The 25,483-nt window shown below is 43.8% G+C and overlaps 1 protein-coding gene across 3 annotated transcripts; it reads right to left on the bottom strand.

Annotated features, from left to right (window-relative positions):
* Positions 1-5,991: 5,991 nt before the first annotated feature.
* Slc26a2 (solute carrier family 26 member 2) lies at positions 5,992-23,246 on the bottom strand. Of its 3 annotated transcripts, XM_075968535.1 has the most exons (5): positions 23,005-23,216; positions 18,070-18,280; positions 16,966-17,088; positions 13,745-14,467; positions 5,992-12,132 (listed from the first exon to the last, which is right to left on the bottom strand). In XM_075968535.1, the coding sequence occupies exons 4-5, from the start codon at positions 14,441-14,443 to the stop codon at positions 10,612-10,614; spliced, it is 2,220 nt and encodes a 739-aa protein (XP_075824650.1). In that variant the 5' UTR covers positions 14,444-14,467; positions 16,966-17,088; positions 18,070-18,280; positions 23,005-23,216; the 3' UTR covers positions 5,992-10,611. The 3 variants fall into 3 exon arrangements, with proteins under 3 accessions (XP_075824650.1, XP_075824651.1, XP_075824649.1); XM_075968536.1 differs by lacking the exon at positions 18,070-18,280 and having other exon boundaries at positions 23,005-23,246; XM_075968534.1 differs by lacking the exons at positions 16,966-17,088; positions 23,005-23,216 and having other exon boundaries at positions 10,464-12,132; positions 18,070-18,197.
* Positions 23,247-25,483: the final 2,237 nt, after the last annotated feature.

The raw sequence follows: 25,483 nt of genomic DNA, 5'->3' as shown, positions 1-25,483 counted from the left end.
AGTTGATTTTGTTTTGTTTTGTTTTGTTTTGTTTTGAGATAGGGTTTCTCTGTGTAGTTTTGAAGCCTGTCCTGGAACTCTCTCTGTAGACCAGGCTGACCTCAAATTCATAGAGATCTGCTTGCCTCTGCCTCCTGAGTGCAAATTGATTTTTTGAAAAAAAAATGCAAAGCAGGCAGAAAATAGTGGTTCGTGACTGTGATCCTAGCCCTGGGGAAGACCGGGGACAAAGGATATCCAGGTCTAGGTTAGCCTGCAGTCTGTCTAGCAGGAGAGGAGAGACAGAATCTGAATGAGAATGATATGGATGGCGCTTCTGTCCGCAAACTCCCTGGAGGCACCGAGCCAAGCGTCTGCTGCTTACCACAGCATCTGAATGCACTGGCTCTCCTCTTGGAGCCATACAAATCCTTCGGAACACTTAACTCTTTCCTGCTTTTGAGATTTGGCCGATGCTCTATCCTTGACCGCACTGCTCCTCTTTGATGCTCTTCATGGAGAAGCTCATCTTAAATGCCATCTTTTCTGTGACTTTGTAAATAACTCCCCCGACCCCCACAGCCTTTGCAGTATTGAGGCTTGAACCCTGGGCCTTGAGCATGCTAGGCAAGTACTCTGCCGCTGAGCTACATCCCCAGCCTTTAACATGTTTGTTTGAGATAGGAGTCTCATTAATTTGCTGAGGCTGACCACCAACTGACTTTACTCCCTCAACCTCCCCTGTAGCTGGATTACAAGACTTACAACCCCCGTGCCAGACAGATCTTTTGCTTTTCTTCTGTGCCCTCATCCCTACTTTCTTCACAGCACTGGTTGCACTCTATAATTGCCTTATTTATTTATTTACTGTTCCCCTCATTTTTTATTTCTTGGGGGCATATAACTTGACTCTGTTGTTCATCACTGAATCCTTACTGCTTAGAACCTGTAAATGTTTATTAAGTGAATATGTGACACCCGAAACAGCTTCCTATAGTGAAAGCCTTTTTAAGGTAGATGGCGAGAGAATTTGAAGTTCTCATTTTGGTGGACTTTTGAGCAGGGCAATGGCATGCCAGATACATCAGTGATCTGAGTTGAGAAACCTTCATGGCCATGGGCCAGGCTCTTCCTCTGGCTTGTTTCTGTATCTACAAAACAAGGCCTACAGCTCTTTGAGTTTATAGTGTGTTGCTATTTGCAAGTTTTTGCAACTTATTACAATTTGTTGCCATAGCAGCCTAAGCAAACATTACTATTCCCAGACTTGGAAAGCTTAAGTAAATAGATTTTCTTCAAGGCCCTTTCTGTCTTAATGGTTCTGAGTCTGCCGATAGTCTAATACTGACACAAAGTCAGTGTCATGAATCCTATCTTCCCACGAATTTTTCTACCAGAAAATTTAACACCCTAAACCCTCACTTAGGCTTCTGCGAGGTACTTAGTTTACCTTTTTGTTTTCCCGCACTTGTGGCAGAAGAAGCTAGAAGGAGGAACAGACACAGCCCTCTCAGCTGTAGCCCAGCCCTCATCCCTAGAAATAGTGAAGAAGAGGGAATGAGAAACTTCAGCAGTGTCCTCCCTGGAGGAGGAGATGAAAGTTGCAGAAGCCATAGGCTTCACTACCACCCTGTCTGCTCTCTCAAATGGTCATGCCAAATACAGAGGAAGTGCCAGAGGCATCCGTGGAACCCCAGAGGGAAAGGATGAGGAATGCTCTCTATCATGGCGCTGATAGGCTCTTTGCATGGTTTCAAGAAATTTGCGCCAAATCCACTCTCAACCCTGGCTCTGTGAATGGGAAAGAGGCATTAAACTTGGCCAACATGCTCGCCTGTGCCAGTTTTCAAGCAACTGTGGGCTGGCTGAGCAGATTTATAGATGTCCATAGAACTGCTTTGAGAGCATTCTGCAGAAAGGCCGGTGACATAATGAATACATAAGGTTAAGGAGCGACATGATTGCTGACTATAGTCCAGACCACATCTGAGGAAGCAGGAGTTGGCTTTTCCTAGCTGCTTCCCCTGCACACACTTCTGCTGAAGGGGACAGTGCTGGTTGGTTGTTGTCAGCTTGACTCAAACCTTGATATATCTGTGAAGAGGGAATCTTAATTGAGAACATGTCTCCCTAAGATTGGCCTCTAGGCAAGTCTGTAGGGGGTATTTTCCTGAATAATAATTGATTTGGGAAGGCATAGCCAATGGTGGGTGGTGCCACACCTGAGCAGGTGGTCCTAAGGTGTGTAAGTCACAGGGAACAAGCCGATAAGGAGCACTCCTCATGGCTTCTTCAGCTCCTACCTGAGTTTCTGCTTTGAGTGCCTACCTTGACTTCACTTCTCTGGATGACAGACTAACTACAAGCTGTAGATGAAATAAACCTTTTTGCCGTGTGGTGGTGGTGCACACCTTTAATCCCTACACTGGGGAGGCAGAGTCAGGTGGATCTCTGTGAGTTCGAGGCCAGATAGGTCAACAGAGTGAGTTCTAGGACAGGCTCCAAAGCCATTTGATGGCCATTTGAATGTATTCTCTACTGTCAATTACTTTTATAAAAAAATAAAAAGCAGCATAAAATTTTAAAATAAAACTACTGAACTTATCTCCATTTTTGAGGCAGACTCTCTCTCTCTCTTTTTTTTTTTTTTTTGTTTTGTTTTTCAAGACAGGGTTTCTCTGTGGTTTTGGAGCCTGTCCTGGAACTAGCTCTTGTAGACCAGGCTGGTCTCGAACTCACAGAGATCCGCCTGCCTCTGCCTCCTGAGTGCTGGGATTAAAGGCATGCGCCACCACCGCCCGGCTGAGGCAGACTCTCCTGTAGTTCAGACTAGCCTTGAACTTGCAGTGCCCTTGCCTCAACATTCTGAGTTTTTTTTTGTTTTGTTTTTCAAGACAGGGTTTCTCTGTGGTTTTGGAGCCTGTCCTGGAACTAGCTCTTGTAGACCAGGCTGGTCCCGAACTCACAGAGATCCGCCTGCCTCTGCCTCCTGAGTGCTGGGATTAAAGGCATGCGCCACCACCGCCCGGCTGAGGCAGACTCTCCTGTAGTTCAGACTAGCCTTGAACTTGCAGTGCCCTTGCCTCAACATTCTGAGTTATGAGATTAGCAGTGTGTATGCTGATGATTGTCTCATGTTTTAGATTTTGAACACTTGGTGGGTGAAAACGACGTCTCCTGGCTAGATCCTGTGGCTGTATCTGGTTAGCTCCTGGCTAGATCCTGTGGCTGTATCTATCTGATTAGCTCCTGGAGTACTTTCCGCATCCTTCCTCCTCCACGCTTCTCCTGCAGTCCACACTGCTGATTGGGCTAGCTCTTTGGGGAGCTTGCCATTTCCCTGGCCCAAGTTTCTAGGTTGGGTCTCAAATGCCCACAAGAATACAAAACCAGGGCATTCCTCTTGAGTTTTTTCACCTTGCATAGTTGACACCAACCTTCATTTCCAACTTGGTTGGAAAGCAGGGTTATGATGCTCCCTGTACGGCCCTTGTCTTCCTTCACCTGTAACCACTTCCACTTGTGTGTCTTTCCCTGAGCGCCTCACCTGTTCTCTCGAGCTAGACACTTCAGTCTTTAAGATGTGACAGGAATCTTTTCCTCCAGGCTTTCTTGAAGTTTCTGTCACCAGCAGACCCTTCACCCCGTTCCTTTATATTTTCCCAGTGCTCTGTAGCATTTACTTAGAGGGCAAGGACCATCTAGCTCTTAATGGTGTCTTGCCTGGGACTGCGGGGACAGGCTGTGCTCACTTGAAACTGGTTGGCCAAAGTTTTCTGCATCATTCTGTATCCCAATCCAAGTTACATTCTATTGTTTGATGTGTTCTAACATACAGCATTAAACTTGTGCTCTTCCACCAAAATCATCCTAAGACTTTTGCCTCTGTTTATTAGGCAGGAATTTATTAAGAAATGCTCCAGGCTCCATTTCAGTGCCCTGAGTAATTAAATATGTGTTTAAATTTGCTTTGTTTTTTGTTTGTTTGTTTTACTTAACTGAAAAGCAGAGCCAGTGGGTAATACTAATTGCTGTGCAAGCCTGGTCATCTGCGCTCAGTCAATTCCCAGCATCCACAGGTGAAGGAGAGAACCCACTCCCCAGTGTTCAATCTTGTCTTCTGATCTCCACACACGCAACGTGGCACGCATGATACACCCACACCCACACACAGACCTGGGTTCAGTGTTCCAGAAATTTCCTTTGCTGGACTCTTTCATCAAAGGGAAGAAAACTAAGATTTACTGCTTGCCCGTTTATATCTAGTACGGTTTAATTTTTTTATCATTTAATCTTCTTAGAAAATCAATCCAAAAGTACAGCTTCGCCGGGCGGTGGTGGCGCACACCTTTAATCCCAGCACTTGGGAGGCAGAGGCAGGCGGATCTCTGTGAGTTCGAGACCAGCCTGGTCTACAAGAGCTAGTTCCAGGACAGGCTCCAAAACCACAGAGAAACCTTGTCTCGAAAAAAAAAAAAGCTTCAAGTTAGAGAGCTGAATGAATAATATCCATGCCACTGGGCATTTCTCTTAGAGTGTAGTTGCATATTCCTGCCACTAGAGGGAAAGGTGGCTTCATAAGGGCGAAAGCTTGACTAACTGAAAAAGCCTTAGGTGCATCCAGCTGTAGTTGCTCTGATATGGTAGAGTCAGGGGGAAGGCAAGCAAAGAGAAGGAGACACAGAATGTGGGACTTATTCAAATGACTAAAAATGGAACTAACTGTGCCTGAGAGAGCGGAGGGGTCTTGAAGCAGTCTAATCCTCCTGTTGTCTTCACTAATGGAGAAACGAAGCTCCCAAAGGAAAAGCATCGAGCCTTGTCAAGCGACGTGGGATTCCTCTCTATATGCTGTGAATATGTTTTATTACCATTCGTTAATAAAGAAGCTACTTTGACCTATGGCAGGGCAGAATAAAGCCAGGCAGGAAATGCAAACAGAGATATATAGAGAGAGCAGGCAGAGTCGAAGAGACGCCATGTACCTGCCAAAGGAGAAAAATGCCTACCGGTAGGCCACAGCCTTGTGGTGATACATAGAGTGATTGAAATGGGTTAATTTAAGATATAAGAGCTCGCTAGAAATATGCCTGGGACATAGGCCAAAAAGTATTGTAATTAATATAGTTTGTGTGCTTATTCAAGTCTGGGTGGCTGGAAACAAATGCACAGCCTCCATTTACAGTCATTGATTGGATACTTCTGTGCAGTTGGGAAGAACTGAGTGACTCATTCTCCAAATGTAATTTATTTATTGAGATAACTGTTACGAGAACCATATATATATATATATATATATATATATATATATATACACATACATACATATATATATATATATATATATATATATAAATTTATTAGGGGATGCTATGAGGAAAACAGACTCAAGGATTCAGACAAGGTATGATCAGTTGCAAAGCCCTTCTGTTCTGCCCAAGGGAGCCAGGAACCAGCTACACACACTGCTTCAAGCAGCCTAACTGGGTCTTCACAACCCAAGAGAGCATGCAACTTGTCTCTCTCCTTTTAAGAGATGACATCTGCAGACAAGAAGCCACGTCCTAAGGCGAGTACCCCAAAGCTATTGGCAGAATGAATTACTACAACAGACAACCTTGATCTTTCTATCACCTGCCTCTGCCTCTATCTCCTAAGTGCTGGGAAAGCAAGACTGCACCACCATACCCACAAAAATAGCACTTTCAAATTCACTGGTACCTGGGGTTGGAGAGATGGTTCAGATGGTTAAGAGCACTGGCTGCTCTTTCAGAGAACCAAGGTTCAATGCCTAGCACCCACATGGTGACTCACAACCATTTTTAAGTCCCGCTCCAAAGGATCTGATGCCCCCTTCTGGCCTCTGTGGGCAGGGCATGTTTATAGCGCAGACATAACACAGGTAACATCCCAAAACATAAAAGTTAAATTTTTTTAAATCAAATTCATCAGTATCTGAATGTTTTAGTCAGAACCCCCGGCACTAAAATAATTTTGACACAGTAATATTTTATTACAGTGATAATTTATTAACAAAAGAAATGGTACCTGAGATCTCAAACATGTAGAAGACCTTACAAAATGATTAACAACCCCTCCCTCCAACAAGAAACACCTTATTTTTGTCCTGAAGGATGGTTGAGCAATGATTTATGAACAACAGCATCAAGGCACTTACTTGAATTAAAAAAATCCTACTATTAAATATGACCCTAATGGTAAAGGATGGTGACAGCTAAACATTTTTTGGTAAAAACTGAGAATTCAGGTGCATTTAGCTGTCTCCATGTTGTCTGCACAGGTAAACATGTACAAAGGGAGAAAGTAGGCTGTGCTGGTAATATTCACACTCACGTCTGAGAAGCAGAAGCCATGGTAGCATCGGGACTCTGACCCCAATTTCCCAAACGAATTGCACTGAAGAGAAAGGAGCTGTTTGATTCTGTTTCCTCCTGAGGACGAGGCACAGAGTGCAGGATAAGTTTATTCAAGTGTCAAATGGAAACCCTTTGTGACCAGCAGCTTCAACAGACTTAGAATCAGTGTCTCCAATCAAAGTTTTGATGCCCTCACTGCCCAATCTGCAGTCTTCAATACATTCTTATTTTAAATTAAGTCATAGGGTACAAAACACATACTAAAAAATCAATTCGTGTATTGCTTATTTGACTTTTTAATTGTATTTAACAGATTAACTTTAAAATTTCAGTTACAAAATACTTTTAGTAAAAAAATAGTTCTTACCATGATGAAAATTACTGTATTAAAAATGCCCCCTTCTGCATCAAAGCCTTCATTTTAAGTTATTATTTTAAAAACCTTAAATTTTTACTTTTAACTCAAGTAATTCATTTGTATTCTAATTTAAGATATAGCCTATAAAAAGCCAGCTGGTGTACTGTTTATCCTGTCCCATTATAATTTTCATGCTTAAACTTAGCCCCCAAATTTACTGTCATCCATGAATATCTAAAACTTTAGAGAAAGGCTTGGAGGACAAAACGTCTCCAGCGCTAGCTAGTTTTCGTTTTTCTTTTTTTGGCAAGGTCTCACCAATTATCTCAGGCTGGCCTCAAAGATACAATCCTCCTGCCTCAGCCTCCAAGTGCCTCATAGGCCACCATGCCCACAGAGTCTAGCAGCTTTCTGAGCAGCATTTCATCCATTCTGCAATTTAATTTAAAGCAAACTTCAAATTAAGGATCACTGGGATTAAGAAAAGATTCCAAGAGGGGACAAACAAAAAGAACAAAAGACTGGGCAAAAACATAAAGCTTATCAACTGGACAATTCCACTTTTCTATAGACTCTTTCCTGAATATACTGCCTCCTGCTCCAGCCTCAGCAGAATCTCAGCTCAGGCACTCTCTCCAGAGCATTCTCCGAGTCCCCTCTAGGACACCTGTCTCCCAGATATTGGGAATATCTGAGGAAGCATTTACTTCCATGCAGAGAACCCTCAGCTCAGTAAGGATATTAACAGGAGCTGCAGAGCCCGAATCCAAACCTACCTCATTCCTCTTTGTACTTTGCAAAGTGGGGTTAACCCTGGCAACGTGTTCTACAATGTCGAACTGCCAGGAACAGCCTGCAGACGATTGCTGTTTGTGCTAGAATGTAGCCAGGAGCATTAGTCTAATGGATCATCTAGCATCTCCATGCAGTCTCCAAGTCCACCATTTGCTGTGCTGGAAGCTTTTATATAAATTATATCTGTTCCATTGACCCTGCTTAAAATTAACTAGGCGCCTGCCAGTCTTACCCTGTCTAAAACAGACAGCACTGCAGCCACTCAGCTCACAGGGAAGGCTACTCCTGAGCAGGCCTGCCCAGACTCTGGCTACAACCTGAGAATATGCTTCTTAGCTCTTTGGGGCTTTGGCGAGCCTGTGCCTCTCCCCTTCTAGAAACAGAACCACTTTCTAACTTTGCTCTTAGAGGTGTGCTTCTGAATCCTGATCTTAGATGTGGAGTTTACCAGGACAGAGACCCTGTCTAGCCAGGTCTGTTCCTTTCTGGACAGATAGTTTTCAGTGATCTACCCTTTTACTCCCCTGAGCTGTGGTTCTTTGTGTAGCGAGTCTGCATATGCACTAGCTACGCCATCCCTATGCACCGGTCACTCCAGCACTTGGAGGAGGAGGCAGGAGGACCAAAAGCTCACAATCACCCCAGCTATTTAGCATGTTTGAGGTCAACCTGTGCTACATAAGGCCTTGTCATAAAGTACACACAGACACACGTTCACTCTGCATTTCAATTAAGTGACAGCCACTTAACAACATTCAGGGTTTTACATCTCTGTTACACTCTAATGTTCTTAGTAAACAAGATAACTTATATGAATGTGTTTAAAGAATTAAAAAGCAAATGAAAATTTGTTATTGTTGCTGCTGCTGGTAAATTAGACTTTGGCTCTAGATTTGATTCCTTCAATTATTAGCAATCAAATCAATTTTAATGTTTGATGTTAGGAAGATCTCAGCCCAAAGATGGATACAACAGATTCTAGAGCAATCATGTTTTTAAAATGGCTATGAAAAGCAGGATCGTGTTTGCTTTTGTGGGACAAACACAAACCAGAACACCACTCAGTAATTTGCTAATGCGAATGTAAAGCTCCAGAACCTATTAGAGCCACACTATAAACTCACATGCAGGCAAAGGGCAGATACTTTCTAAACACTGAACTAAATTCTTTTTCTATGCTGGTGTTGAATGGATTGTAGAGTCATCTTAAACACGTGCTTTAAAAAATGTGTGTGTGTCCCACAGAGGTCAGGAGAAGGTGAAATCTCCTGGAGCTGGAGTTACAGGTGACTGTGAGCAGCCTAATGTGGGTGCTGGGAACTGAACTTGGGTCCTCTGCAAGAGTAGCGAGTACTTTTAACTACTGAGCATCTCTCCAGCTGCCACTCACATGTACCTACTAGTCTCTCACTGAGTATTCAACATCTGTAACAGTCTTAATTCCAACCTCGCTTGAAGAAAGGGCAAGAGGGATTTTAAAAAAATGACTAGGATACTGTAATCTTACAACTGTTCAGGAAGCTAGAGAGCGAAACGAAAACAAGCAAGCGGCTGTTAACACTTCTGAATTCCTGGGGGAGCGATCACAAGGGATGTCAAACACCACAACAAGGTAGTCTTTATCAGCACAAACATCTCTAAGATAGAAAGTCAAACTTCTATTGGGAAAACAGAAAGGTATTTCTCACATGAGCAAACAGGAGTGTAATGGCAACAGAAAAACAACAGAAGCAGTTTTTGGAGTGTGTGTGTGTGTGTGTGTGTGTGTGTGTGTGTGTGTGTGTGTGATGTTTAAAAGCATTCTGCCTCAATACATTAGTTAGAGTTTGCTTCCCATAAATATTTTAATTTTTTTCCATATTAGAACAGGCTAAAACATGATTTTGTACTTTGGCAATTGTGACTTTGATGACTTGGGTAGTAAGTGCTTTAATCTCTCAAAGGTTAGTCCTGTATGCCTTGCTTGGGTGAACCATTTTTCTCACCTGTCAAAGTATTTTTCTGAAGAAACTACTCAATTCCTAACCTGTGGCCAGCCACCAAGAATGACACACCAGTAAAACTAAGGTTCCGTGAAAGTTCCAAGTACTCCTGCATGCAGCTACTTCTACTTAAGAAAGACAACCAACGCCCAGCAGATCCTTGCTAAAACACCACAGTGTGGTGGATTACTGTTGGTGGTGGCATTTCTTAAGGGGAACTGTCATTCGTTCTTCTGTTTTTTTACAATCTCTCCTTGACTATGCACCACAAGTCCATTTACAGGGCAGCAAGAACTTGCTGAGACAATATTCTGCTTTGTCTGACAAGACTGCCACTGATTCAGAAATACCAACTTAAGACAGATTTCAGGAGAAAGCACCAGGCTAAGTCAAGGAGGAAACAGCTTACAGTAGGCAGGTTCTCAGAAACAAAGATGGAGCTGAAGAACAAAGACTCCCACTGTCTCTCTGACTTTGAACTTTTTCCTTACCTACTTATTCTAAATAAAAAGGCATGACTAAAACATCAGTGTTTACAATAGAGGTCTGTACAGTGTCGGGCTGGCTGTCAGGACCAGCTTCTCGTAGGAGACTATGCCACACTTCCTGTGTAAAGGAGAGGAGAAATGCGATTTCCCACTACCAGCCAGAGATCTTACTGCTCTCTGGGAGCAAAACAGAGAAAGACAGAACTCATCCAGGAAGCCCTCGTGCTTCACCAGCCCCTGGGCCAGCAGCACTGTCTTTCTTCCCCGCTCCGCAGAGCCATGTGAAGGCTCGTGTGTGTAAAGCAAACCCCAACTTCAGCTCTCTGCCTCCTGGAGGATAGAGTTCAGATGTACAGTCCCTAAGGCAAGGTGACCAAATTTGGGGGCTGCTTTACAGTTCCATTCTGTTTATATTGTACCCCAAGAATGATTATCTGCATCAAAGTCTGAAGCCATAGCATTTTCTTCTTTTTGATTTTGCCCAACTCTAAGCTCTACCGCACGTGAGAATATCAAAAGGCTATTGGCTTCAAAGAGGAACTATTTCAAGTGTGTACCACTTTCTCCTTTCACGGTAGAAAACGTTGCATGTTGAAACTGGCAAGACACTCTTCTTCCGTTTATTTACTTTCTCAGTCACCGGAAAGGTTCAGACCATTGAGAGCAGGCACTCCTTTCTGCTTCTGAGAGTCTACTGCAAAAGCCACTGCTTCAGACAGACTATAGAACAGAAGACTTTCTTCTTCCTTTTTGCAGTACTCTCCTCTGGTCAAGGAATCCCTCACAGAAGGATTGCACTGAGCCAGTAAAACCTGAATGCCAATGGCTTCATAATCCCTGCGAACTTCTTTCAGGGTGTGGATCCCCGCGGTGTCTAGAAACTGGATTGCACTGCAGTCAATCACAATAGTGTGCAGCTCCAAGGGGTCGTGGGACAGCTGCACTGAAACTTCATCTTGGATCCCACTGAAAATCACTGTTTCCTCTTTGAGTTTCTTCTTCGCTACCTTCTTCCAAGCTGCCTTTACCAAGACTGGGTTCAGAGTTTTCTTGTACAGAGCTGATTTAAAACATTCTTTGTTTATGTAGTAGAGAGGGGATATGAAGCGGAAAATCTTGATGCCTGCCTTGGTCTGAAGGTTCTTGTAGTCAGAAATGGATTCAAAGGTTTCAGACTCTTCTTCCAAACCAAGCAGTGAAGCTTTTGGCTTCTGAGTACGGAGGATTACACAGAACATGGAGAAACAAACCCCAACAAGCAGGCCTATTTCAGTGCTTAACAGAGCGGAGGACAGCATAGTAACAAACCAGATAACCGTATCCATTCTGCTAACCTTCCACATCTTGGGCAGGTCTCTAAATTTGAGAAGGGCACCCCGGAGATTTACAATAGTGATGACACCAAGGACACATTTTTGAAGGGAATAGAATAAAGGAGCTATTACCAGAAGGACCAACAAAAGAACAAGGGCTGTGACGATAGCCGACAGCTGGGACTGGCAGCCTGTTGATTCTTTCACCAGTGTCTTTGCGAGAGCAGCACTGGTAGTTATGCAGTGGAAGAAGGAAGGTATGATATTACAAAAGCCAATGGCGTACATCTCTTGATTTGCTTTGACGGTGTAGCCATGTTTCTTGGCGAACATCTCAGAAAGAGATACAGTGGTAGCAAAACCAATGATAGAAATAGCTATTGCATCTACAGCCACATTAGGAATCAGGCTCCAGTCTGGTGCTTGGGGCGGCATAAACCCAGTGGGAATATGTCCAGAAATACTGGAATTGTAATTCTCATTTAGTTTTCCAAAATGAGAAGCTAATGTCGCTGCCACGACGACAATGAGTTCGGTTGGAATTGGCGCCTTGAGCTTGGCCTTGAAGCGTTCATTGAGTTCTTTGCTTGGCAAAAGGACCAGGAGACACAACAGGCTGGTGATGAGATCACAGATATTGGTCTTAGGGATGTTTCTAAAGATATTGATCCAGGTAGTGATGACCGAGCCTACGCCGCTGCTCCGAGGAAGCTTCAGCCCGAGGAGGTACTTGGCCTGAGATGTGAGAACGGTGAGAGAGGCACCAGTGACAAACCCACTCAGCAAGGCATCCGAGAGGTAGACAGAGACAAAGCCCACTTGAAAGAAGCCCATCGCTACCTGGAAGAGAGCATATGCAAGCGTTAAACAGAGATGGGAGCGAGTGCCTCATACCACCCTGGCCTTCCTCTACTGCGACGAACCAGAGGACCAGAGACCGTCAGAGCTAAAAGAAACACAACCATACATGACTTTTCTTTCATGTCACAAGGCAGGGAAGGTTGCCTAAAGTCATACTCACTAGCCTCCCTATGAGGACTTGGGGTTTCACCTTATCCAATAATTTAAAGCTGGGACATAGTTCAGATTGCTTTCAAGGTTCCAAACAAATGTATACAAACTCAAATTGGAGAAAGTCTTCTTCTACTTAAGAAAACATTTTTCTCCAAATTAAAAAGTATTATCATAAAATGGAAGGTTTCTAATTTTTATTTTTGGAGGCAAAGTCTCATGAGGTCCCAGGATAGCCTTGAACTTTGATGACCCCAAACTCCTGATCTTTCTGCCTCTCCCTCCCAAATGCTAGGATTATAGGCATGTACCACTATACAGATGAAAGTAAAATTTTAGCTGCTAGAAAAAATTAAGTTCACATCAAAACTGAATCATGCTCTGTCATGCCTCTGAATTAGCAATACTACTCTAGCCTCTGCTGCCCTAGTCCGCAGAATTCTACTACCCCTCCTCACCTTGGTGAGATATACTAAGAGAGCCAACATGGGCTCTAGCAAGACAACCATCACCTCCTTCCTTCTGTTTCTCCCACCTCATCCATACCAACTAAAGCCAACTACTCTTCCTGGCTCCAAAGCCTACATAGAGAACAGGTCTAATGCTGGTATTGGTTTCTGGATGCTAAAAGGCAAGGGCATAATCATATCAACACATTAGCAGGTTCCATACGAGACTCGAGAAGATTCTATTTTGTAATCATTTCTCTTGGCAGGTCAAAGAGTGGCCCTCAAGATTTTCTCTCCCTCTTCATCAATCCAAGAGAACTACTAAATTTAGTAGAAGTCTCTCACTAGAGTAGCTATTCATTTTTTTATTTTATTTTATTGAGCTATACAGAGTAGCTATTCTTAAGGAAGATGGGAGCTGGCAGTAATCTGAATGACTCTGGCATCCCACTTCTCCCTTCCCCATCCCTCCCCCATCTATCCCTCTTGCCTGACTACTCATGGTGATTTTACTAATAATCAGCCACACGTGATATTAAGCAAACCCAGTGTTTCTAACATAGAAAGTTAAAAATTGTACTAGTTGGTCTGAGGACCATTCTGGTCTATTTTTTTTTTTTAAAATAAAAAATATCTGATGGTTGGTCGCTGCCTAGGAACAGGCAGGAAAGCCAGCCCTAATTTACCAGTGGAGTTTGGCTTTGGGTTCTACTGTTCGTATCCTCAGTACTCAGTAAATGGTGGGTTTTTTTTTTTTATAACCCTAACAGTCCCCACACCAGAGATTTGTGTATATTGATTACTTTTGCCAGAATTAACCAATTGTTAAGTCTCTCCCTCATTCTTTGTCCTTCCTTGGTGTCTCAGTGTGTCACCATGGAGTCCTGGAACTTGCTATGAAATCAGGCTGGCCTCAAATAGAGAGATCCTCCTGCCCCTGCCCCCTGAGTGCTAGGCTACCACACCCAGCCTAACTGTTCACCATTTCTTACCTGATAAACTCCAGCCATGAAGGTCACAGTGGTGCCAATTTTAATTGCATAACAACTTTTGGTACAAAGTCCATCTAATGTATGGTTTACTGACACACATCCATTTGAAGTCACTGCAAATGAAGACGATGTAGCAGCAATGTCGGGGCAGACTTTATGTAGTTCTCGGTCAACTACCTCACCAATCATAAGGCACAGTATTCCGAAAATGCCCACAGAGATGTGGCGAGAGGTACCAAATAGGCAATAAATGATGCTGGCAAAAAATGATGTATACAGACCATAGATAGGCTCCTGGCCAGCCAACAAGGAGTAGGCAATAGACTGGGGCACCAGAAGTATGCCCACAATCAGTCCTGACATCACGTCGCCTAAAATGTTTTTCTTAAGATTATATTTTGGGAGCCACCGCAAAATAGGAATGAAATCAAAAACCATATTTTTTACTCTGGCCGGGCTACACTGGCAGCTCTTCTGAAGCTTTCTGATGACAATTTTTTTGATGTTAGTATCTGGCTTTTCCTGAGGTTCCATGTGGATCCTACGATAAGGTCTGTGTCGATCATTGGTCTCAAACTGCTTGAAGTCAGTGCTTGATTCCCTTTGGGCCTCCAGTGGGACCTCAGATGGAAGACTGAAGGCTTCTTCAGGTAAGTCCCTCAGTGAAAAGTCATGCTGCTCTTTATCTTCCGAAGACATTTTTGGAGTCAGATGGTTTATTTCCTACCCCAGAGAAAATATAAACGTTAACTTATAAATTAGTTCTCAGTGCTCACATATATTAGCAGTCCTACTAACCCATTTGTGGGGTTAAAGAATTCCATTTGGGGTAAGCTTTTTCTTTTGAGGCAGGGTTTCACTATATAGTTAGCTGACCTGGAACTTGTGATGCAGACCAAGCTAGCTAAAATTCAGAGATCACTTGCCTCTGTCTCCTTCATACTGGAATTAAAAGCGTGGGCTATCATGTTCAGCCTGGGGGTAGATATCTCAAATATCTACTCTTTTACTGAGCCTTATCTGTCCTGGCCTGAGAGAGGTCAGGGGGAAAGGCCAGAAGTAGACTATACACAGAAAGTCACCAGGTTGGTTCAAAACTTCTCAAGAACACTAAATATTTTCCTTTGACTCTTCCAGGATTCCCTGAAGATTTTTCTCAAAAAATATTATCAGGGCAGCCTTTCTCCTTTCCATATGCTACCAAGGTCTTCACAGGCTGGGTAGAGAAGTAATGTTGCCCAGAATTTTCACTTGGCAGATGCACAAGGGACCCTACCTAGACCTTTGGGCCCTAAATTCCAGATCTAGTGCCAAAGGATCTACACTATTAACTAGAAGAACACAAAGCAAAACGAAAAGATAAAAATAACAACAACCAAAAAGACAACCAAAGGTCTTACAGCAATAGGACAAGAACAAGGTTTCTAAAGGAGCATAGTAAATTGTCAATGATTATGTCACAAATTAGTTCCACATCAGCTGTGAGCTTAGCTTTGCATGGTAGTTTTAATGTAACTGGTCTCCATAATCTCACAGGAGTGGCACTATTAGGAGGTTTGGCTTTGTTGGCGTGAGAATGACCTTATTGAAGGAAGTGTGTACTGTGGGGGCAGGTTTGGGAGGCTTCCTATGCTCTGGGTACTGCCCAGTGTCTCAGTTACTCCCAGTTGCCTTCAGATCAGATTTAACCAGCACCATGTCTGCTGCACTCTGCCATGCTCCCTACCATGATGATAATGCCTCTGAAACTGTAAACAAGCCAATCCAATCAAATGTTTCCCTTGTAAGAGTTGCCGTCATGGTCATGGTATATCTTCACAACAACAGTAATAAAAAAATATCTTCACACATACAAAAAAAACCCAATAAAACACCAAGTAAGACAGAAGTTGGTACCATGGACTGGAGTATTGTTATGATAGGCTCGATCATGTTTTTGTTTGGAGGAATGTGGACTTTGGTACTTTGGGTTAGGAAAACAGTGGAATGCTTTAAGCACTGCTTAATGGGCCATCCTAGTGAAGCATGGAAGACAGTGGTGCTAAGTTATTTGAATTGTGGGGATCAAGATGTTTTAGAGGAGAATGATCTTAGTATGTGGCCTAGAGACTGGTCTTATGATATTTTGGTGAAGAATGTGGCTGCTTTTTGCCCTTGTCCAAAGAGTCTACCTAAAGCTAAAGGGAACAGTTTTAGATTAATTCCCTTGGCAGAGGAAGTCTCAAAACAGCCTAGCATAGATTCTGTCATGTGGTTATTAGTGCTAACGCTAATGAAGATTTATAATGAAAAAAAGCAAGCTGAGCAAGGAAAAATACAAAATGTAAAATTTGAGGAGAAAAAGCACCAGCAAGTGGAATGGAGCTAAATCCTGTGTTCAAGGAGATAAACAGATTAAGAAATGGAATACAGGGAGTGGTGACCTCAGGGCAAGATCCTACCAGCTAAGAAAAGCTTAGAGCTGGGTGGTGTAGGGTTGCCACATCTTTAATTCTAGCACCTGGGAGGCAGAGGCAGGTGGATCTTCAAGGCAAGCCTGGTCTACAAAGCAAGTCCCAGGACAGCCAGGAATGTTACACAGAGAAATCCTGTCTCCAGCAACAACAACAACCGCACCCCCCTCCCCCCCACACACACACAAAGAAGAGAGTTGCTATGGTCATGGTGTCTCTTCACAGCAATAAAAACCTAAGACATCTAGCATGGCTAGGTCTCTGTCAAGGCCTTAATAATTGTGTAAAAATCCAGCTGAAATGCTATTGCTACTAACAGCAGCAAACAATCCCCTTAGCTCAAATGAATCAGTTTCCCTGGGGTCCTGTGGCATTCTGTACCCGTTAATCAAGCAGGACCCCGTGAAGCTCCTGCAGGAAAGGTGTGCCATTCTGTCCATCACGTAGACACCACCAAGTGTAACACTGAGATAGCAGGTTTACTGACATGTTTAAACCAATCAAAGAACACGTTGTGACCATGCCCAGACAGAGGAAAATAGATGAAGGACTCAGAAAGTTTTGAATTGACAGAAGGAACCTTTGTCAGGTTCTAAAGACCTGTCATTACCAAGACGTTATAATTGAAGAGTCCATTCAAGAACACAAGATATATAAAACTTACCCATATTTGCTTAACTTAGGTTGAACAAGAGAAAAGTAATAATTATTCTGATGGTCGTTAGGAAATACAGAAAGAGAGAAGACCAGATTTAGAAGACTACTGACCCTGAGCAAGTCAAATGGTTAGTGAGCTGGTCCTCATGCGGCGTCTGTCTTCTCACTTCCTTTTTCCTGAGCTTGATTGATTTTCTGTCTGGGGCAGTCTTTGGTCAAAGTGCTTTTCTAACCCTACGATAAGACAAAGAAATGTTAGAACACTTCTACTACCAATAATAATAACAACCAGACCCATGTGGGTGGTGAGAGCTAAATATAAATCCTCTGGAAGAGCAACCAATGCTCCCGACTTCTAGGCTCTCTCGTAATTTAGCCATGACAATCAAATCCTGATAGTTGTTCTTTTAGAACAAGAAATGACACTATCTGATGTGGGAGTCTCCTCCGTATGCTGTGAATATCACTGGTTAAAAAAGGAACTGCTTTGAGCCTATAGGGGAACAGAGTTAGGCAGGGAAAACTAAACTGAATGCTGGGCGAAAGGAGGCAGAGTCAGAGAGAAGCCATATAGCCCTGCTGAAGATAGACGCTGGAACCCTGCTGGTAGGCCATGAGCCTTGTGGTAAAATATAAAATAATGGAGATGGGTTAATTCTAGATCTAAGAGATAGCTACCAGTACACTTAAGTAATTGGCCAAGCAGTGTTTTAAATAACATAGTTTCTGTGTGATTATTTCGGGACTAAGCAGCCAGGAGCCAACAGCAGCTCTTTCTTCCAACAGCTATAAAGCTACAATCCTTGCTTGTGTAGGTTAGCGGTAGGAGCTACAGTACTGACCCAATGGTCTAAAGGCACTTGCAAAGAAAACCATTGGTGAGGGTGAGAAAGAGGAGCTAGAAGTGATTCACAGTGACCCAGATCCTTTGAGTATGCTGGCCTAGTTTCGTGAAGCATCTTCTTAAAACGTCCTTTACATGGTCACTTGGTTCCCTCTCAAAGACAACACGCTTTCACTTTTTTCCCTCAAAGTATAAAGACCACGAGGTTCTGAGCTCTCCCATTGCACACTGAGACGAGATGCAGCTCAAGCATTACAGCACTGGCCACACATGGATAACCAAATCCTGCATGATCAGGAGGACACAAAGAACAGGGCATAGAAAGAACAGAAATAATACCATTTTGTTAGACCTAAGATTCAGATACTCACGTTGGCTCCTTTACATTTTCATGTTGATATATTTATAAAATAATTTTGGTTTTTCGAGGCAGGGTTTCTCTGTGTTGCCCTGACTGTCTTGGAACTCGCTAAGTAAACCAGGCTGACCTTGAACTCACAGAGATCTGAGCGCCTCTGCCTCCCAAGTTCTTGGATTAAAGGCGTGCTCTACCTTACCCGCAGGAATCATAATATTCTTAACCTAAGGGCAGGAAAAAAAAAAGACCCTCAAAACTTTGAAACTGAGAAAGAGCTTTCAAGATGCAGTGTTTAACTATACATAAAATAACATTGAATATAAATATATAAACACATATAAATGTATAAAATGTAAAATATGACCCCTTCCTGCCAACCTTTGATCATCATTGTTCATGAAAGCATAGCCATGGTGGAAATAACTCAGTTATTCCTCATTACACATACAGGTAAACAAAATGTGGTACAGCCTTGGATTGGATTATTATTCAGCTACTAAAAATGATTAAAGGTCTAATATTTTTCATTTGCAATGTGGATGAAGAATTTTTAAATATACTTTAAAAGATATGAGTGGACTTGTGTGGGAGCGTGTGCACTGGAGGGCAGATGCTCACGGAGGCCAGAAGAGGCTATAGGACTCCCTGGAACTGGAGTGATAGGAGGTTGCAGCTCACAGCCTGCCTGACATGATGCTGGGAACTAAGCTTGAGTCCTCTGCAAGAGTGGTATGTGCTCTTAACCACTGAGGCCCCTTGAGGCATCCCGTGAGGCCCCTTGATGAAGAATTTGTAAACCATATGCTAACTGAATGGCACAAAAAGACCATTATCCCTATCGTCATGTCCAAATACAGTGATTGGCATTTGATCCCCAGAACCTCCACCCATATGCACCCTCTCTCAAAATAAATTTTTTTGTTTTTTAATTTTCACAGGAAATTTTAATGAAAAAGTATGTGAAATACCTGTATGACTACATAGCACCAATGTGATAATAGTTTAAGTTTTTGTTACATTCACAGGCTGTGGATATGCACACCTTCAACACTTCACTGATCCTAGACCTAAATTTTATCAATCTGTTTGTTTTTGAGACAGGGTCTCAGTATGTAGCTCTGGCTGGCCTGGGACTTGCTATGTAGACCAGGCAGGACTCTAACTCTCGGAGATCCATCTGCCTTTGCCTCCCCAAATGCTGAGACTATGGCATTACAAACAGCTACAACCCTCCATTTCATGACAACTGTGTGGTTTGCTTCTCTGGAACAGACAGTCTTTTAACAATATGAGGTCAACAATTTGGATACATTTCTCCAAATTCTGCCAAGGCTTCTATCTACTACTAAATGTCTTCCCTCTAAGAGCAAGTCCAATGGCCTCTATTTTGTTTTTCCCGAGCATCCATGTTCCAATCAGCAGTCCACAAATACTAAGCAGCCGTTGCTGGGTTGCAACCTTTTCCTGACATATCCATTTATTTTCTTTGGGAGGGGAGTGGAGTAGGGATTTGAACCCAGGGCCTCATACATACTGAGCACATGCCCTACACAAGACACACCTTGAAGACAGCATCCTCAAAAATGGTGTGGGGAACTGAGTCTCCACATGCCAGAGAATGAAATTAGACCTATATCTGTCACCTTGCACAAAACCTGAGTCCAAACGATTGAAGACCTCAATGTGAAATCTGAAATACTGAACCTGCTAGAAGGAAATACAGGCAGAAGCCTACAGATGTAAGTGTTGCCCTTGGCTGCCTCCCAGAAAGTGGAGGTTAAGTCCCTATTGCTGCAGACACTGTGTCCTTCAGACCTAGGACCCAGAGGATCCATGCAAGCTTCCAAAGGAGGGAAACAACCTACAGTCCTACCCAGCTGCGAGGCCTGTGACCCACAACCATAATCAGTACAGCAAGCTCTCCCTAAAGGTGCAATAATGGCACTCATATCTTGGTGGTCCCCGTTAATCTGGACTCAAGGCCTGCTGGCAGGGGAGATGTATGTCTGATACTGTAACCCTAGCTAACTATGTAGGGCCAGTGAAGTCATGAATCTCAGAGCAGGGTCTCCTATTGCCAGTTTACTAATCCTGCATACTTCCTAACTTCATCCTAAACACTTATTCTTATGTCCACAGAGAAGTGTGGCTGTCACCCCTCACCAAAGGGAACATTGTGGAAGAGGGGGCAGAAGGACCGTAAGAGCCAGCGCACTACCAAGCCTGTGGTGAGACTGACTCATAGACGTGATGGAGAACCCATGATACCTTAACAAACAAGAGCTGACAAAGACCAACAGGCAACTAAGGAATACCAAGGAGGGTGAATTAGTCTTCCCCAGGGAAGAGCCTCCAAATTGGTTATCCAATACCAAAGGGTCAGCCCTGAAATCATATATATACAAGTAACACTAAACAAACTGAGTACATTGTATTTATACACTCATGCATTTATAGATCTATGTAACAATAACGGTTAAAGAAAAAGAGGGCAAAAGTTTGAGAGGAAGTGAAGGTAGCATTCAAAGGTTTGAACGAAAGATATCAAAGGGAGGAAATGATACAGTTATATTTTAATTAGGGATTAAAATAAATTTATGGTCACATGTGTGTATATATATACTATACTGTACATGCCTTTTTAAAATTTTATTATTGTGTGCATACATGTGCAGACGCATGAGTATATGGGCTGGAGCACAACTTTGTGGAATCAGTTCTCACTTTCTACCTCCTTCTACCTTTACATGAGTTCTGGGGGTTGAAGGCAGTAATCAGACTTATGCAGTAATTGCCTTTACCACTAAACTACCTTGATGACCCTCTACTTTATTTTCTGAAACAGGGTCTCTCACTGACCGCAAGGCTCACAGTGTTAACTAGGCTGGTGGGCCAGCAGGCTCCTGAGATCCTCCCGTTTCTGCCTCCAATGACACTTGAAGTGGTGACAGTTAACTATTACATAGGTCTTGGGGATTTGAACTATGGTCCACCTGCTTGCATAACTAGCCCTCTTACTCACTGAGCCATCGCCTCAGCCCTCCATTTGTTTTGTATTATATGCATGCACCCTTAAAATTCTTGCATTTTCCAGTAGGAACAACAGTATAAAATTTATCTCTGTGTTATAATCTGGTTAACATAATAGCATCCCAGATGAGTTCAACCAACCAAGATCTGGCTTTTTCCATAGTTTTGTTTGTTTTCTTCTAGCTGGAATGCCCTTCCTCAATTAAATTCACACCTCGTTTTTTTTTTTTAATTTCTCTCAGATGTCACCTTACCAATCAGTTTCTTACTAAATGCAGAATGTAAATTAGCACCTCTCCATCTCCGGCTCTGCCTCTTGGAGCCACCCCCTTCTCTTTGGCTTGATGGTTTCCCCCATGCCACTTCATATCATATATTGACTTTAAAATTCATTTTAACTATGTGGATGCATGCATGTGCGTGGGTGCACAAGTGTATGTGAGCGCGAGTGAGGATGCCCTAGGAGTCCAGAAATGGGTCTCGGACCCTTATCAGTTACAAGTGGTTGTGCGGCACCCATCAGGTCCTGGGAACCTAACTCAGGTCCCAGGCAAGAGCAGCACATTCTCTTACGCTCGGAGCTGTCTTTCCAGCCTCTATACTTATGTTAAACTGTAATCTCAAGTTGTTTGCCTAACACCTAGTAAGTGTTTTACAAGTATTTGTAAAGTGGATGAATGACGGTTTAAGAGCTTTGCCGGGAAGAAAGGGGAGTTATTTCCTTTATTCTCATCCAACTCAACAAGTGTGTGCACCTCTTTGTACAAGATACTATAACCAAGACTGCATCAACATTCTATAGTTCGTTAAGCATCTACTTGGGTTTTCCCTCACTCAAAGTTTATACTATCGACTTCTCAATCTTACCCTAGAATACAATTTGGAGATCTCCAAAGCCCTGCATATGTTCACCTCTCCCTTTTCCTCTAGGAGGCAGCACAGCACGGTATTACACGGTGACTTTCTGCATAGACTGCAGATGAAAATGCAGATTCTTGGGCCTGCCCCTGCACATCCTAGGAAACAGAAGCCTCTGTATTCTGGGTGACGTGGAGCTAATGAGTCTGGGACCAGAGCTGGCAAATCAATAGGAGGGATCGGATAACCATTGGATCCCAGCCACTGTTCAACAGCTTTATGGTACTGGATAAAACCTACTCGGCATCAATTCCTGACCTGTAGATGGGGAGGTTACCAGTACCTCACACAAGTGAAGATCTCAGAATAGTACAGTACACAAGTCAGAAGTATTATGCAATACATAATAGTTATTAGCCCATGTCTCTGGCAATTCTTAAATGACCTTCCATTTTTTTACTGAATGTCTCTGGCAATTCTTAAATGACCTTTTTTTCTTTTTTACTGATCTAATTTTCAAAAACAAGAATTTCTTTTATATCCAACACAGTATATCACACTGGTTCTGGATGTCCCATAAAAAATCGCGGGGTTAGAGCCACACTTGGGGGAAGCCTCAGGTTCAATCCCCAGCAACTCTATAACCAAAAAGAACCGTGAGGCAAAGAGGACACTAGTATAGTGTCAGAAAGAGAACTTAGGCTGTGAATGCTTTTAAATCACTGGTGAACCCAAAGTTATGAGAGAAAAGGACGCAGCCTTACGCTGCACATGGAGTAGAGGCGGGGTTCACTTACTAGCTATGCCAGGGACTTGCTAGGTTGTTTTAGATGAGTTCTTAGTGTGTCTGTCCACCTAAGCACTGAAAGAATCCCAACTCTAGCCTAGAGTTTAAAAGGATTTCTGCATGAGTTTTGTACCTAACCAGGAGTGGAAGGCGGAGATGACTCCTCCGTCCATTCCGTACGCATACCAGCCCACTGCAGGTATGCCTGGTGCGAGGAGAGCAGTACCTGTCCCATTTGACTGTGGACGCTCCCCTCCCGTCTCCGGTCCTCACCTTAGGGCTCCGGGCTGCCAAGCCCGGGCTTCCGAGGCGCGTCTTCCCGTAAGACTGGGCTGCGGGGATGCTGCCGCGCGGGCACAGGCGATGCGGCCGCGAGCGAGCCTCCCTTTAATCCCCCGGTCACCGTCCCCGCCCATTACCCGGCCCCGAGGAGGCGGCCCGCCACTGTCACCCGTGCAAAGGTGCGGAAGGAGCCCAGCGAGCCCAGCGGCGTGGCAGTCACGTGGCTTGGCGGCGCGACCGCTAGCCAATCACCCCGACCGGCCAGCGATCACCCCGCCCCTCGGTCGCTCGCTTTCTCGCGATTGGCTGTTCTGGACCCTCTGCCACGCATCAAAGGTCTCCGAGTTATCTGGGGATCCCGCCATCTACTCCCTGGGCTCGAGCTGGGCTCCAGCTAGCAGCCTGCAGAAGGTCCCGGGGCTCTCGAGAACCCTCCTCGAACTCAGCTCGCTTCCGAAGGCTTCAAATGGCCACAGGCCCTTGCCCCAGGACTTCTTCCGTTCTCCGTAGAGCCCAGTAACCAGAGAGTGCTTTTAAAGGGTGTCAATGGAAAAGTAAAGATAGATATGAAATTTCACCCAACTGTTGTTTGACACTTTCCTGGCTTTTCATGACAGGGAGAAAAATCAAATGGTCTCTGTGCTGGCACCACCACCATTGTTTATTTCTGCTACACAAAGGAGAGATCCATATCTCTGCATCCTAAGTGCTGGGGTTAAAGTTGTGGACCCACGCCCGGTCCAATACATTATTTTATTCTGTCCTCAGAGCTTGAGAAAATATTGCATTATGATTTTTCTCTTTTTAAAATATTTAATGCTTCAAAAGCTTTTCTTTATTACATCTATTTGTGGGGGTGAGGTAGAGGGTATGGTGTGGGTGTCTACTTGGTTCTCTCCTCCCTTCTGCCACATGGCCATGTGGGTCCTGGAATCAAATCCAGTTGTCAGGCTTCATAGCAAGCACTTTACCTACTGAACCATCTTAAAGCCTGGTATTTGGGGTGGTGCTGGTGGTTTTGTTTTGAGACAAGGTCTCTGCAGCTCAGGCTGTTCTTGAATTCGTAGTAATCCTGCTTCGGCTCCCCAAATACCGTGATTAAAAGTGTAAACCACCACACCTGGCTGTGATTCTCTTTGTGTAGCGAGGAAATATGACTCAAACAGGTGAGTTACTGTGGGCCTACAGGCAGTAACTGACAGGATATGTTTAGCCCTGTCACACCTGAGTGCAAAGCCCTCTACTTCCCTCCCTCCTTCTCTTTGATTTTTGAGACATAATTTCTTTGTGTAGCCCTGGCTGTCCTAGAACTCACTCTGTAGAACAGGCTGTCCTTTAACTCACAGAGATCTGTCTGCCTCTGCCCCCTGAATGCTGTGGTTAAAGATGTGTGCCACCACTGCCTGGTAAAGTCCACTTTCTTGAATCACATTAGCGAATAAGAACCTCCATCTCCTCTCATCCCTGAACATAACAGAAATCTATAAAGGTTAGACAAATTCAGTAAAGACAATTATCTGTCTTGTTTCCTTTCTTTCTTTTTTATTTCAGGCTGTAACAACCTCTGTTACAGATGAAGAAATTGAGAATCCTGGTATTCATCAAGGTATTATTTGTCAGAATGATGCCACCAAGAAGTAGTGGTGACCCAGAAATGAATTTTTGAGGTGGAAGCTATCAGATGCCCAATCCTAAGGACTCTCAGCTTTGTCCAATGCCAGGGAAGGTACCAGAGAGAAGCCCTAGGTTTGCTCTCCCATTTCAGCATTCCTCACTGCCGCTCCCTGTTGCATCTCCCTACTCAAAACATTCAGCGGAACTGGACTTTGGTCTTCCCCTTGCTAGTGCCAGTGGTTCTGAACAATAGTAGGCTCAGGGGAAGATAACCAGTTTCCTGACTGCAGCTGAGCTGCCTGGTGATCAGTTTTAAAAATGGGTCAGCAGGCTGGCTATACAGCCCCTTGATCTCTTTAACCTGCCTAAGCCAAAGTGAGCATTTTCCCTTTTGCTGGTCTCCAGTTCATGGGAGCTGGGGCAGCAGCCTGAGAGCCACATGCATTACCCATTATTCTGTTCTAAACTGCTCCATCAAAGAGTAACTTATGATGTATCTTAGCTGGGGGCATTGTGAGCAAGCAAAGAATCATTTGGGTTAAGGGCCTCGTCCAGGATCCCCCTCTCAGCCCTTCCTAGCCACACATTCTTCCCCAGTGGGACAGGCTACTGCCTCTAAAGCCCAGTGATGTTGGGCAGACCTGCTATTTAACGACCTATTCCTAATCGTCTTTATTTACTTTTTGGGGAAAAGAATCAGTTTCATTGCTTTTAAAAATGAGTGGCACAGAGTCAAGCTAAATTCAAACGACCAGTGGGAATCGGAGGATGTCGTTCAGTAGATAGCATGTGCTTAGGATGTACAAAGCCCTGGGGTCACTCCCCGCCAAAACCAATTGAGCTAAGGGTTTCCAGG

Source organism: Microtus pennsylvanicus, chromosome 4, assembly GCF_037038515.1.
Source record: "Microtus pennsylvanicus isolate mMicPen1 chromosome 4, mMicPen1.hap1, whole genome shotgun sequence".
Classification (NCBI taxonomy): domain Eukaryota; kingdom Metazoa; phylum Chordata; class Mammalia; order Rodentia; family Cricetidae; genus Microtus; species Microtus pennsylvanicus.
This window is presented reverse-complemented; position numbering and strand designations above follow the sequence as displayed.